Consider the following 15850-nt stretch of genomic DNA (forward strand, 5'->3'; position numbering starts at 1 on the left):
AGAATATTTTACATTTTTGAGGAAAATACAGTTGTGACATCTGTTGAACACCATATGAACAACTACTAAGTTCTTTGGACCTAACTTCTTAGCAAGTAGAAGTATTAGGAGTTTTTTTGTTTTGTTTCTTTTTTTTTTTTGGCCTTGAGGTGCCATGACAAATTTCTTAAAACACCATGGGCACTGTGAAACAAAAATGTTGGGAAAGCTCTGTCCTAGGGAATTCCCAACAGCAAACACTCCTGGCACCAGCTCTGTGAAAGCAATCAAACTATTCTCTTTCATCTGCTCAAGATAAAGTGTGCTTTACTGAGAAAATAAGCGTAAGTGCATGACAGTTAGAGGCATATTTGGCTTATTTCAACAAAAGGAAGACTCAGGTTAGAGGTATAAGCAGAGGCTGGATGATTACGGATCAAAGACAGTACAGAAGGGATTTTGCAGGGAATGGGAGGAAGGTTGGTCCCATCCTTGAAGGTACCTTCCAACCATCTGATTCTAGCTTTTCCTTTATTAGCTGAAGTAGTACTAGTTCTTCTATCCTCAATTTCCTGATAATATTATCTGGTTACTTGCTCAAATATATTTGTCTAATTCTCAAACATACAAAGAGAGTGTATGCTTCTCAAAGACTGTATGGGTAGATTGTTACCACATAAAGAAAACGGAGGAATTTCTGTTCTGATGCAGAGTGACAACTTGGATTTCTCATACATTTCCCCACCACAGCTGGAGGCCAGTTAATACAAGTATTCAAACCAGTGCCTAGTCCAATTCTTGGAGTCCCTTTGTTCACCTACCTTCAGGTGTTCAATCTGCTTTTCTAACTCTTTAGCACTCATAGAAGTTTCTGTAGGTGGAATACTCCCTTCAGTTTCTTTCAGCCATTTCTGGAAGGTCCTGACCAGTTTCCGGAATTCATCCAACTGTTCCTGGCAAGATGATGCATCTTTCTCTCTGTCAATGAAGCAGTTTTGTTACTTGCCAGACTGTTTTATAAAGTCAACTTGAGCTAAGACTAGCTCATTCTGTGACTCTAGACATCAGTTACCTAACATGGCCTTTCTTTCTCATAATCTTTTCCACAGCAGGTTTGGCTGAACAACCACATATAATGTTAAAGAGTACCAAACTCAGGAATATATTGCCCTTGTTTGGACATTTCTGAGGAAAGAGGTCTTCAATCTTACTCCAGGCTAAAGTGAAAGTGAGAAAAACTAAAGGGAGGCTGCTATTTAGGTACTGTGATACAATGGAAAGAATGCAGTCTTTGGATCTCGATTCCAGCCATGCTACATTTTAGCTATTTGACTCTTTCAAGGACCAATTCAAATGCTGATTGCTTTAGCAAGGAAGGTGCTGAAACTGAGGCTCACAGAAGTTAGGTGATTAGTTCTAGATTAATCACGCCAATGAATAAACTAAATCAAAAGGAAAGTTTTGGAAATGGCCATATTTATCAGACATATGTCAATTCAGAAATCCTGATTCCTCATACAGTAAAAAGGCCCTCAGTATAGGGGAAGAAAAACAAAAGCTTTCTTCACCTTTGTCCCCATCCTCTCCATTAGATAACCTGCTGCTAATAATGTTGGTTTGAGCGACTCTTTTCTTCTAATCACTAAGGCAGTTATCTGCTAAATCAAGAACATGTTTATGGCTAAACTGAGATAAGAAGTCTTGTTCATGTTCTTAAATCCATGTGAGGCTGTCCAGTGGGGAACCATGGCTTTTCAACAGGGACCAAAATCAGCCAGCCTTGTCATATATTCCCTTGTTTGCCTTGAAAGAAGAATCCAGATACTCCTCTAAAACAGCAACTTAAATGTGGTCAAAACAAGCAGCAGGGCTGGGCATGGTGTATAATCCTACCCAGCATGTTGGGAGGCCAAGGCAGTAGGATCTATGAGGCCAGGAGCTCACAACTAGCCTGGTCAACATAGCAAGACCCTGTATCTTAAAAAAAAAAAAAAAAGCCAGGGGAGTGCCAACATAACCCTTAATTATGTCTAGGAAGTCTCTTCCAATTTTTCTCTTCTTTCAAAATTATTCTATAATCTTACTTGCTGCCTCAAATTTGTTCTGTTTGGTCCAAGTGGCCTAGGCTTCTGATCACAAAGAGAAGGAACTCATCCCTATTTTCTGTTAGCTACTATTAGAAAAACCACTAAGTGACTGGGTGCGGTGGCTCACGCCTGTAATCCCAGCACTTTGGGAGGCTGAGGCGGGTTGATCACCTGAGGTCAGGAGTTCGAGACCAGCCTGGCCAAAGTGGTGAAACCCTGTCTCTACTAAAAATGCAAAAATTAGTTGGGCATGGTGGTGGGCACCTGTAATCCTAGCCATTCAGGAAGCTGAGGTAGAAGAATTGCTTGAACCCAAGAGATGGAGGTTGTAGTGAGCCGAGATAGCACCACTGCACTCCAGCCTGGGTGACAGTGAGACTCCATCTCAGAAAAAAAAAAAAAGAAAGAAAAAAGACAAACTACTAAGCATCAAGTAGATTAGGTAGCTTTGCCTAAAAAATGGCACTTTTCACCCTCCTATGACTCAGTAGTAGTTTTAGATGCCATCTTTTCTGGTAAAGGAAGAAAAGAGAAAAGATCATTTCACTCCATAACAAGAAAAAATAGTTCCCCAATGCTGACCAACACAAGTGATAACTCACCTCTCTTTAACTGTCTTCTGTAGCTCTGTGAAGTCTTTTCTGAGGTTCTGTACCCTGTCCTGATGCTGGGACAGGTCCAGTGCAAAGCCACAAGAGCTCAGTTCAGTGACCAGGTGCTCAAGAGTATCTAGGTTCTCCTGTTGGTCTTCCATTTCCAAATTGAGTTCCTGTCAAGCAAACAAGGATATGTATTAAATCCTCTAATCCTTATAAATATACTCTAAAAAGAAGGAAAGAGGTATGCTTACCAGGTCAAATGCTAGATCAAAACAATAAATATGTAACTCAGTGAAAAGTTTAAAAACAAAACTAAACTTTTTTTTTTCTTTTGAGACAAGAGTTTCACTCGTGTCACCCAGGCTGGAGTGCAATGGCACTATCTTGGCTCACTGCAACCTCCACCTCCCAGGTTCAAGCGATTCTTCTGCCTCAGTATTGCAAGCAGCTGGGATTACAGGCTCCTGCCACCATGCCTGGCTAATTTTTTTTGTATTAAAAAGCCCAATTAAAAAAATCTGATAGGCCGGGCACGGTGGTTCAAGCCTGTAATCCCAGCACTTTGGGAGGCTGAGACGGGCGGATCATGAGGTCAGGAGATCGAGACCATCCTGGCTAACAGGGGGAAACCCCGTCTCTACTAAAAAAATACAAAAAACTAGCCGGGCAAGGTGGCGGGCGCCTGTAGTCCCAGCTACTCAGGAGGCTGAGGCAGGAGAATGGCATGAACCCAGGAGGTGGAGCCTGCAGTGAGCTGAGATCCGGCCACTGCACTCCAGCCTGGGTGACAGAGTGAGACTCTGTCTCAAAAAAAAAAAAAAAAAAAAAAATCTGATAAATATGTAGGACAACTTCAATTCACTGGAGAGTGGGTAGGAATTACAAAACAGTCTTGTCTCCTCTAAACAAATGTTCAAAGACTTGGGAGGTACCATGACAGGATGTAAAGAATGAAAGTTTTAGGAGTCAAATAGACCTGATATTCAATCACACTTTGCCACTTACTAACTTGTGATCTTAAGCTACTAAACTACTCTAAGCTTCATGGTCTCTTGTATAAAATGGGGGTAAACACACTATCTCCACTATTATTTAACATTGTACTTAAGATATCAGCCAGGCGCAGTGGCACACGCCTATAATCCCCAGAACTTTTGGGGGCCAAGGTAGGTGGATCACTTTAAGCCCACGAGTTCAAGACCACCCTGGGCAACATGGCAAAACTCCATCTCTATTTTTTTTTTTTTTTTTTTGAGACAAAGTCTGGCTCTGTTGCCCAGGCTGGAGTGCAGTGGCGCCATCTCAGCTCACTGCAACCTCCGCCTCCCGGGTTCACACCATTCTCCTGCCTCAGCCTCTCGAGTAGCTGGGACTACAGGCACCCGCCACCACGCCCGGCTAATTTTTTGTGTTTTTAGTAGAAACGGGGTTTCACCATGTTCGCCAGGGTGGTTTCTATCACCTGACCTTGTGATCCACCCGCCTCGGCCTCCCAAAGTGCTGGGATTACAGGCATGAGCTACCGTGCCCGGCCTCCATCTCTATTTTTTTAAAAAAAGTTAATTTAATAATTAAAAAAGCCAATACAATTAAGAGAAAACAATCTGTGGAATAAGAATTGAAAAAGAAGAGATAAAACTGTATTTGTAGATTACATGAAAGTATATTTGTAGGGCCAGGCACAGTGGCTCACACCTGTAATCCCAGCACTTTGGAAGGCCAAGGCAGGCTGATCACTTGAGGTCAGGAGTTTGAGACCAGACTGGCCAACGTGGTGAAACCCCGTCTCCACTAAAATTACAAAAATTAGCCAGGCATGATGGCACACTCCTGTAGTCCCAGCTGCTTGGGAGGCTAAGGCAGAAGAATCACTTCAATTTGGGAGGAGGAGGTTGCAGTGAGCCAAGATTGTGCCACTGCATTCCAGCCTGGGCAACAGAGTAAGACTCTGTCTCAAAAAAAAAAAAAAAAAAAAAAGGCCAAGCGTGGTGGCTCATTCTTGTAATCCTAGCACTTTGGGAGGCTGAGGCGGGAGGATCACTTGAGTTCAGGAGTTCAAGACCAGTCTGGCCAACGTGGGTGAAACCTGTCGCTACTAAAAACACAAAAATTAGCTGGAAATTGCTTAAACCCAGGAGGTGGAGATTGCAGTGAGCCGAGATTGTGCCACAGCACTCCAGCCTGGGTAACACAGCAAGTCTCTGTCTCAAAAAAAAAAAAAAAAAAAAAAGGTGTATTTGTAAAACCCAAGATAATCAACGATACAATGAAATCAAACAACGAGGAAGTTAAATAAGGTAGTAGGATATAAAATTAACACACAAAAATCAATAATGAAAACTTCAACTTACAATAGCAAGACAAAAGGCTCAATCTTTGTAATCAACTAACAAGAAACATAAAATCTAAATTTTAAAACATTTCTGAAGTTGGGTACAGTGGCTCTTGCTTGTAATCCCAGTTGCTGGGGAGGCTGAGACCCCTGATAATCACTTGAGCCCAAGAGTTGAGGCTGTAGTGAGCTATGATCATGCTACTGAACTCCAGCCTGGGCAACAGAGCAGGACCCCATCTCAAAACAAAAAAGAACAAAAAAATCAAAAACACTCCTGAAAAACACAAAAGCAGATCTGACTAGATGGAAACACATCCATAAAGTGTATGCATATGTATTTGCCTATGTATGTATATGCGTTTGTGTGAATAAATACATTTAGTGTGACCCAAATAAAAATGCTAACAAGTTTTTTTCTCTAGAACTAATAAAGGTGATTCCTAAATTCACATAGAAAAATAAATGCGCAACTATACCTATGAAAAATTTTGCAAGAAAAAAAATGAGGAGGACTAGCTCTCTACCACACATTAAAATATACCATAAAGCCTCTATAATTAAAATAGTATGCTCTGGTACACGAATAGAAAGACGAGCAGTGAGCTGAGATCACACCACTGCACCCCAGCCTGGGTGACAGAACAAGACCCCATTCTTAAAAAAACAAAAAAGAAAGAAAAAAAAGAAAATCCAGAAATAGACTCAAAGACATATAAAAATTGGGTATATGATGAAGATGGTTTCTTAAGTTTGGGGAAAAGATGGACTTTTCAAATAAATGTTACAGGTTGGATATCCTTTATGCTTGGGACCAGAAGTGTTTTGAATTCCAGACTCTTCCAGATTTTGGAATATTTGCATTATACTTAGCAGCTGAGCATCCCTAATCTGAAGCTCTGAAATCTGAAGTGCTCCAATGAGTCTTTCCTTTGAGCATGACCTCTGAGTGTCACGTCAGCTCTCAAAAAGTTTCATTTTGGGCCGGGCAAACACCTGTAATCCCAGCACTTTGGGAGGCCGAGGCAGGTGGATCACAAGGTCAGGAGATCGTAGCCATCCTGGTTAACCTGGTGAAACCCCATCTACTAAAAATACAAAAAGAAATTAGCCGGGCATGGTGGTGGGCACCTGTAGTCCCAGCTACTTGGGAGGCTGAGGCAGGAGAATGGCATGAACCCGGGAGACGGAGCTTGCAGTGAGCTGAGATCATGCCACTGCACTCCGGCCTAGGCGACAGAGCAAGACTCCGCCTCAAAAAAAAAAAAAAAAGTTTCAGATTTTGGAGCATTTCAAATTTTGGATTAGGGACACTCAACTTGTATTATGAACAACTAGATAGACATGATACAAAAAGATAAACATGATTCGTACTTCAGAATAAGCTTAAATTGTTAAAAGATTCAAATGTAAAAAAAATTAAAACAAGTTTTGGAACAAAGCATGAATAATTTTTTTCATAACCTGGGTGTGACAAAAATCTTTCAAACTTTGACTAAAAATACATATTTAATAAAATACTGATAAAATCTTCTGTTTAGAACAAAAATTCCACATTTACATGTCAAAAAACACCGTAAGTCAAAAGCACAAACTGGGAAACAATATTTCTAATGTATCACAGATAATTAATCTCTCTAATATATAAGAACTCTAAAAAAATTTTTAAAACTCTAAAACTTGAGAGAAGACCAAAAATCTTGACCAAAAAAGGACAAAATGCATGAACAGATAGTTCACAAATAAATGACTCTTAAATGTAAAAATATACTCAACCTCGCTTATAAGAGAAATAAAAATTAAAACCACATTCACATACCATGTTTTACCAATCACACCAGAAAAAATTTAAAAGCTTGGTAATAAATTTTGTTGGTGAGGCTGTAGGGGAAACAGGTACTCTAATACACTGCTAGTGGGAATGCGAAGCGGTGAAATCTCAAAGGAGGGGAATCTGGCTATTTCTAACAAAACTACACATGTATTTACCCTTTAATGCAACAACTCCACTCTAGGAACTTACTCTGATAGGAAAAAATACACACAGTTATTCAGTTGTAATAGCACAATTTCGGAAACAACAACTGAAATGTCCACACATGTAAGTCTTGGTGGCCAGGTGTGGTGGCTCATGCGTGTAATCCCTCTGGGAGGCCGAGGCAGGCAGATCACCTGAGGTCAGGAGTTGGAGATCAGCCTGGCCAACATGGTGAAACCCCATCTCTAATAAAAATACAAAAAAACTATCCAGACATGGTGACAGGCACCTATAATCCCAGCTTCTTGGGAGGCGAAGGCAGGAGAATCGCTTGAACCCGGGAGGTGGAGGTTGAGGTTACAGTGAGACAAGATCGTGCCACTGCACTTCAGTCTGGGCTACAGGGCACAGAGTAAGACTCTGTCTCAAAAAAAAAAAAAAAAAAAAAAAAAAGGAGTCTTGTTGATTAAACTATAATTCTTCTACACAATGAATGTATGGTTTAAAAAATGAAGATGTCTGTGAATCCATATTAAGTGATTTCCAAGACATATTAAGTAAAAAAGCAAAGGATTACGTAATATACCCTTCTTTTTTGTAAGGAAGAATGGGAAATAAGAATGTGTGTGTATGTTCATTTTGGTAAAGAGAAATAGAAAAAAATAAACCTAAAATGTGTTACTTTGGGGATGGGTGAAAATGGGACGGAAGAGACAGGAAGGACACTGAGACTGTATCCTTATTCACTTCCTATACCTTGAGTATAACTTTTTGAATAGTTTTAACTTTTGAGCTATGTTAATGCTTTACATATTTAAAAATAAGTTTAATCAACAAAGATAGAAAAATAAAGTCCTAAAGTTGAATACAAATAGAAACAAATCTAATTATATATGAAATTACAGAAAAAATAATTCAGGTAATTTTTGAATACAGTACACAGTGGGTCATAGGCTAAGGACTAAAACAAATCCAAAGAAATATTCAATTTTATTTAGCAGGCTTGTTATTGGTAGAAATACTAGTGTAATTCTAAAACTATCTTATATTTATTGTAGAATAAAACAAGTAAATATATTGAAGTTGTTGCTGGGAACTAGGGTTCTCCCTACAGGAAAGGAAGATACAAATGTGGAAAGGAGGAAGATTCCTATGGTATTGAGTTGAAACTAGACTGTCAGTATGATTTTATGATATAAAAAACATACACATATATTTCCTAACACTATCTATTAAAAAGAACTAAAGTAGTGACACTCCAGTAGCTCACCTAGTGTCCAGATTTGGTTTCTAAATATCATTCCCCACTATAAGTGGGGCTCCTTGGATAAATAGCTGATTTCAGATAGGGGACAAGGAAATACATTATTGTGCCACAAATACCTTAAGTGCCAAAAGTGCTCTTATGCTGAGGAAGACATGTCAAAAAGCCACAGGAAAAAAAGTTTTATCTGTTCCCATTTGTACTTTCAATTTAGTACATGTCTGCTGTAACTTACTTGAATATAAAATATAGCAATGTGAAATTATTAAAAAAAAAAAAAAAGCCACAGGAGACAGCTTGAAGGGGCTCCCACCGACCACATTTGGGAAAACGTTAAGTATCATAAAGAATAATGGTAATACCAAATATAGAAGCCCATAATGATACTCTTATATTTTTATAACAGAGGGAAAACAATTAGCAACTGGTGAATCTAGATGAAGAGTATGCTGGTGTTTAATGGACCATTCCTTCTGCTTTTCTGTAAAGTTCGAAATCATTCAAAGCAAAAAGGAGAGCAAACAAAACCAAACAATGAGATTCTACTTTAATACAGAAAATGTTAGAAAGCTGGAAAAAGCGAAGGCAGCAATGCAGAGATATAGGAATGCTGAAGTACTACGGGTGGGAATGTGTGCTGGTACAGCCATTCTGGAGCTTAAATTGGGCACTACTGAGTCAAATTAAATTAATATATGCATATACTATGACTTGGCAATTCTACTTCTGGGTATATATCTGCGGTAGTTGTTAATACTTTTTACCAAATATTTCTAGCTTTGCACCTTCTAGGTACGTGGTGAGATTACATTTCCTCACCCTCTTGAAAGGTATAGGTGGTTTTGTGGAAAGTGATTTGACTAATAAAATGTAAATAGATAAAATACGCCCTTTTCCCACTGAAGCAGTAATCATGAAAGCTTTTATCAGGATGAAATCTCCATCAATCTGCATCCCTTGAGTGACTATGATGAGCTGAGTGGCTCCGCTGATTTGGGGTGAACATGTAATAAGAGTGAAAAATAAATATTGACTGTATTGGTTAAAAAATGGACAAATGATACCTAGTTTACAGGATCACTGTAATAATTCCCAAAGATAATGCAGGTAAGGTTTCCAGTATACTGACTGACGTAGTATGTGCTCAGTAAATGCTGGTTCTCTCCTGGCCCTTCTCTTCCCTTTATTCTGCTAACATGGCAGATATATCCTCACCTGGATCTGTTGGAAGAAACGTGTAATATCTTGATCTGGCTGATTTCCAGAGGCCAGCATCCGACTTTTGTTTTCCATGAATTGCTGCAGCTTACCAGAGAGATGTTCAAACATCTCTGCCTGGGGCAGAAGCTTCTTTAGGGAGCTCTCCTTTTCTTGCTGCTGTAAACAGAGCTGTTCGAACCGCTGGCTCACCTCTGCCAGTTTGCCCTGCAGCACTGCTGCTGTGGTACTGTCTGCTGTCTCCATGAATCGGGTCACCATCTCACGGGTGGCCTCCAAGCTGCTCTTTTGCCGAGCAATGTCCTGCTTCAATTTCTGTCATGAAGAACACGTCTGTCAGCTCTTGGCTCACTTATTCCAGGACATCTGAGCCACAAACTAATAACTATATGCTATCTCACAAGGGGGACTGGAGGACTGCAACTGAGCCTTCAGAAGACCACACATCTCATCCCCTTAGCTCTCCACTCCTTCTACCACATGACTTTGCTATCACCACTTTCATTCCAGCTCAACTGGGTAGAGATATCTTTACATGGATTAGTTATCATTTCTAAATCTTATTAGATGATTCGCAGATGTTAAGTTCTCTCTTGTTACTTTTTTAACATTATATAATGATGGCACATAGCAAACATACCCTCTACGCTAGCTCTTGGGACACAGGTCTTACCATATTTGTGGCTAAGGCTTCCTGGATGACTCCTGATGAGAGTGATGCCACCTGCTTCCCTTCCAGGTTTTGTTCAACTTCCCCAATAGACTGTGACAGGCTCTCCAGGCTTTCCTGGACACTCTGAGATTGGGCAATTGCTTTCTGCAGCAGAGAAGATCGCTCAGCCAGGCTATAGGAGAGGCTTTGGAAGTGGCTGAGTATGGAATCTGAAAAATCAGGCCATGAAAAGAAAGAGTGGAAACAGTTTTTGCATTATGCTTTTAAAGACTGGATTTAAATTGCTCATTTAAAATCTTTACTATTATCAATTTTTTTATAGGGATGTAGTCTCAATATGTTGCCCATGCTGGTCTTGAACTCCTGGCCTCAAGCAATCTTCCTGCTTCAGCCTCCTAAAGTGCCTGGATTACAGGCATGAGCCACCATGCCCAGTCCTACATTCAACATAGTAATTGTAATAATAATTGACATTAAGACCAATGGAAGAAATAAGCTTGAAATGAATTAGTATTAGAGCCAAGTTCAATAAGCATTATTTATTTACCGCATACAAAAAACCAGAAATTGTACTAGATGCTGAGGACTAAAGATATTTAAGTATCTTATCTGACATCTACAACTTAAAGACTTTGAAACAGAGCATAGGCAGAGGAAGACACATCATAATCAATGATAAAAATAAAATCTTAAGTGGTATATTAATACTAGAAGTACTGTCCTTGAGAAGCCCAGAAGGAAGAATAATTATCTTTCGTTTCTTTTAAGGAGTGGAATGGCTAAGTCAAGCTATTTAACATATGCATTACCTCACATACTTATCAGTTTTTTGTGGTGAAAACACTTACAATATACACTCGTAGCAATTTTCAAGCATACGATATATATATATATATATATATATATTTTTTTTTTTTTTTTTTTTGAGACAGAGTCTTGCTCTGTTGCCCAGGCTGGAGTGCAGTGGTGCAATCTCAGCTCACTGCCAGCTCCACCTCCCGGGCTCACGCTATTCTCCTGCCTCAGCCTCCGGAGTAGCTGGGATTACAGGTGCCTGCCACCATGCCCGGCTAATTTTTTTTATTTTTTGTATTTTCAGTAGAGACGGGGTTTCACCTTGTAGGCCAGGATGGTCTCAATCTCCTGACCTTGTGGTCCACCTGCCTCGGCCTCTCAAAGTGCTAGGATTACAGGCGTGAGCCACCACGCCCGGCCTGTATACGATATACTGTTATTAACTAAAGTCACCATGATATACTCTTGGCTACATCTTGAAGCATAGGCAAGATTTCACCATGCTTTGTAAGCATCCAATAAATGTTAGCAGCTAAGCAATAGGAAAAACTTCAGGGGTAATACAATGTAAGTGGTTTACTTGGGAAAGAAGACGTAGGTGTGGCTAGAAGATAGATGCCTGGGGAAAAGGGACTGAAGCCAGATTGTGAAGGTCCTTCAATGGTGCAAGAAGAAAGTTCATTAGAGGATGAGCTCTTTGATGACAGTCTATGTCTATTCATGTTTACATTCTCAGCCTCTAGCCTGGCACCACAGATATTTGCACAACACAATGTGACATATTGCAGAACAGAGGCACATACTAGGAATTAAGGGAGTACTATTATACTGTTGCTGCTTTATACCTGTAGTTTCTTGAACATGCTTGTGGTCTGGGGCTGGCTCCCCTTCAATTTCCATTATGTCACGAGCTACTTTTTGGAGTTTTTCCACAGGTACTTGGTGCTCAGCCAATTCCTCCTGCAACTGCTGCTTGTCCATGAAAAAAACAAACAAACAAAAAAACCATCTAAGTAAGTAATCAAAGCTGATTCTAGGAATTCGGAGCTACTGAACAGCTTTACAGAAAAATTCTAAGTTTACCCATAGCCATAAATATTAGAAGCAAGTATTTAGCACTCAGATCTCGTCCAAGGCATCCCAACTACTGCCTTTATTTTATGTAAGCATTTGCTTTATTTTGGGGTACTTTACGCCATGGAATACAAGGTCTTGACACCACAACACAGCCTGTATCCTGACTTACCTTTGTTGTTGCAAGCTGCTGCTGGAGAACTCCAGGGTCGGAGGCAACTGTATCTGAGAGGAGCTTCCCCACATTGGCCTCACAAGTCTGCATCCAGGCCTGCAGGCTGTCAGCACTGTTTTGGAATTGATGATACTGGCCTAACAGCATATTCAGGTGAAATCCTAATCGTGTACACTGTGCCAAAGAAAGGAAGGTAAGCAGACTTAAGCAAGGTCAGGCCAAAGGCAGCAGTTGCCCAAAGAAAGAGGCCTGGCTTTGTTACAGAGAACTCACTGTAACTTCAGATAAGGGTAGTGCCAGAACACATGGATAGATGGGTAGCAATGATCTATAAGTGTGGGTCCCCACAGTTTGCTCCATATTATTCACCTCGACCTTCTTACATATCCAGGAAAATTTAATGAGATATATGACAAGGCCCCAAAGAAATGAATAGCAGGTTGCAGACAAAGGTAGGGGTTAAGAAGTGCAAAGAGTGTTTTTTCTTGGGGATTAGAAGTGTTGGCAGAAGGCATAAGACAGGTAAGAAGAGCTGACTGGATTCTAAACTTTAGAAGAAAGAGGAAGTTCTTTAGATAGGAAGGAAGGTAAGGATATACCCTACATGCTCTGTCCAGAAATAAAAACTGTGCAGTTGGTTTAAATTTCCCCTGTGTGCTATGTCTCTTGGGAGCCCAAGTCTGCTGGTCAGGATACAGGAAGGTGAATACTTCCACCTTCATCATCAGTGTGACATACTCCTGCCAGTGCTAGGTATTAGGTATTAGCTAGCTATTAGGCCTTTGGGCTAATACCTATGTATGTTCCATTTTTTGCATTGTTTGTGAAGACCTTCTGCCCATGGTTCAAGTATAAATCAGCTCTCCTACTGTGTCCTGGGGTTCTTATTCTGAGCTCCAGACACTACCTACATTGTGTGAAGGCTGCCATGATTGTTTCACAAGGATGCCAGGAACTGCCCCCTTACCTCTGAGTGGAGAGCAGTGTACCTTTCTGTTGCATCCTTCAACTTGTCCTTTACTAAGTTTCCAATTTCTGATGGTTCTTTGCCTTCCTTAAAACTGTTTTCCGTGTCCAAGACTTTCTGTCCTGAGATAGTCACAAATCTCAAGTCTCCTTTGTGGGAAATGACATCCTCTGAGAAGCTTCCTTGCCGCTTCAGCAGGGAGGGAAGGGCCTCGGGGCTGCTGCCTCCTTTATGCATGTTCTCCAGCTCTTTCTCAGATCGTTCCAACCAGCTTTCAAACTCTCTATGATCCTGTAGAAATTTCTGCAACTCATCCTGAAGTGTCTGCACCTGCTTCAGTTCTGCCTCTGATTGGGCCAGGGAAGTAGAATATTGCTCCTTTAGCTCTCCCAGCTTTTCTTGCAGCATCTGTTGTTCCTCAGGTGTGAGATTGTGGCCATGCTGATCCAGGAAGGCCTGAGCTGACTGGGTGGCCAGAATGAAATGTTGCTGCTGGGACAGCAATTCTTGGTGACGGGCCTGGTAAAGAAAAAAAAAAAATCCCCCCAAACAAAGGACAATCAGTAGGGAATCCACAATAATTTGAGGTATACAAGATTGGACTGCATACTCCATGTGAGGTCTGCTCACATTAAGCCTTGGTCTTTTCACCCACATTACTGTCAAGCCATACACCTCTCTCAGCTTTGCTGCATCTCACATTTTTCCGTTAACTTCATTTTATTCAATTCAGCCCCTTGTTTTAGGTATAGCCCTTTAATTTAGATGCTGACTCTTAAATTTTACTTATAATCTTTAAGGACCATCTACATATAAGCTAGAAGTAGGGAGAGGTCTCTCTCTCTACTCAATAGACCACTTTTCCAGCTGCTCAGAAATCATCAATATCAGTCACTCTCTAAATAGTATGCCACATGCCAATCCCCTCTGAAATGACATGTATAGGACTTTATGGTTTTCAAAGAGATTTTACATGTATTATCTCATTTGCTTTGTGGCACAACCTATAATATAGTTAGACAATATAATACCCATATTAAGAATAAGTGAATACCAGCTGGGTGCGGTGGCTCACGCCTGTAATCCCAGAACTTTGGGAGGCCGAGGCAGGCAGATCATCTGAGGTCAGGAGTTCAAGACCAGCCTGACCAAACATGGTGAAACCCCATCTCTACCAAAAATACGTAATTAGCTGGGTGTGGTGGTGCGTGCCTGTAGTCCTAGCTACTCGGGAGGCTGAGGCAGGAGAATCACTTGAACCCAGGAGGCGGAGGTTGCAGTGAGCAAGCAAGATCATGCCATTGCACTCCAGCCTAGGCAACAAGAGTGAAACTCCATCTCGAAAAAAAAAAAAAGGATTAACTGAATACCAAAAAGACATTATATATCTTGACTAAGGTCATGCGGTTTGTTAAGGAACAGAACTGCAACTCAAACCTGACTCTCTTAGCTAAACTAGACAAATGGACAACTAATAATCATCTACATAAGTGGAAGGGTAGCTGAATAAATCATACATACGACAATATAAAAATTGCAAGTTTGGCCAGGCTCATGCCTGTAATCCTAGAACTTTGGGAGGCCAAGGCGGGTGGATCACGAGGTCAAGAGTTCGAGACCATGCTGGCCAATGTGGTGAAACTCCGTCTCTACTAAAAATACAAAAATTAGCTGGGCATGGTGGCACGTGCCTGTAATCCCAGCTACTTGGGAGGCTGAGGCAGGAGAATTGCTTGAACCTGGGAGGCAGAGGTTGCAGTGAGCCGAGATCGTGCCACTGCACTCCAGCCTGGCAACGGACTGAGACTCTGTCTCAAAAAAAAAAATGCAAGTTCTTAACTGTCACTCATGTGTCCATGAAGACTGTCCCTACTAGGAAAGGCCATGGAAAATTAATTCGATAATTAGAAAGTAAACTGTATTTCTGGGTAATAATAAGTAATTTGTACTTTCTATTTGTATGTACTTTGTCTATGTGCTTATACACAGACCTTCTTTCTATTCCAACGGAATATGAGTTCTTTGAGGAGTTGTGAGTTTCTGTTTTGAAACATAAGATGTTCTTCCCGAGTCTAGAAGACAGTGGGAGTTGTCAGTATTCCTGACTACCTATACTGTTTATGCCACTACTTAGAGAAGGACTACTGATCATCGTCTACTTTTAGCCTGTATCAACAGCAACCTGATCGCCTCAGCTTCCCACATCATTTCAAGAAAACTGAGTGACTAGGAGGTTGATGCAGGAGTATCACTGAAGCTAGGATTTTGACACCAGCCTGAGCAACAACATAGCAAGACTGTCTCTTAAAAAAAAAAATGAATGAGGCATGGTGAGTGCACACCTGTAGTCCTAGCTACTTGAGAGGATTACTGGAGCCCAGGACTTGAAGGTTACAGTGAGCTATGATCGTACCACTGCACTTCAGCCTGGGTGGCAAAGTGAGGCCTCATCTCTTTACAAAAGAAAAAACAGTCGGGCGCAGTGGCTCACGCCTCTAATCCCAGCACTTTGGGAGGCCGAGGCGGGTGGATCACGAGGTCAAGAGATCGAGACCATGCTGGCCAACATGGTGAAACTCCGTCTCTACTAAAAATACAAAAATTAGCTGGGCATGGTGGTGTGCGCCTGTAATCCCAGCTACTCGAGAGGCTGAGGCAGGAGAATGGCTTGAACCCAGGAGGCGGAGGTTGCAGTGAGCTGAGATTGTA

At 41.0% G+C, this 15850-nt stretch overlaps 1 protein-coding gene across 37 annotated transcripts in view; it reads right to left on the minus strand.

Moving 5' to 3' along the window:
• The window catches only part of LOC101867430 (microtubule actin crosslinking factor 1), a 386272-nt gene that overhangs the window by 118219 nt on the left and 252203 nt on the right, over positions 1-15850 (minus strand). For all 37 annotated transcript variants that reach the window (XM_074011478.1, XM_065533991.1, XM_074011506.1 and 34 more), the window contains 7 exons: positions 13142-13660; positions 12172-12348; positions 11771-11894; positions 10131-10339; positions 9455-9772; positions 2669-2835; positions 801-957 (listed from right to left, as the gene is read on the minus strand). In XM_074011478.1, coding sequence (XP_073867579.1) covers positions 801-957; positions 2669-2835; positions 9455-9772; positions 10131-10339; positions 11771-11894; positions 12172-12348; positions 13142-13660 — 1671 coding nt within the window. The remainder of the gene's footprint in view (positions 1-800; positions 958-2668; positions 2836-9454; positions 9773-10130; positions 10340-11770; positions 11895-12171; positions 12349-13141; positions 13661-15850) is intronic.

Source organism: Macaca fascicularis, chromosome 1 (assembly GCF_037993035.2).
Source record: "Macaca fascicularis isolate 582-1 chromosome 1, T2T-MFA8v1.1".
Classification (NCBI taxonomy): domain Eukaryota; kingdom Metazoa; phylum Chordata; class Mammalia; order Primates; family Cercopithecidae; genus Macaca; species Macaca fascicularis.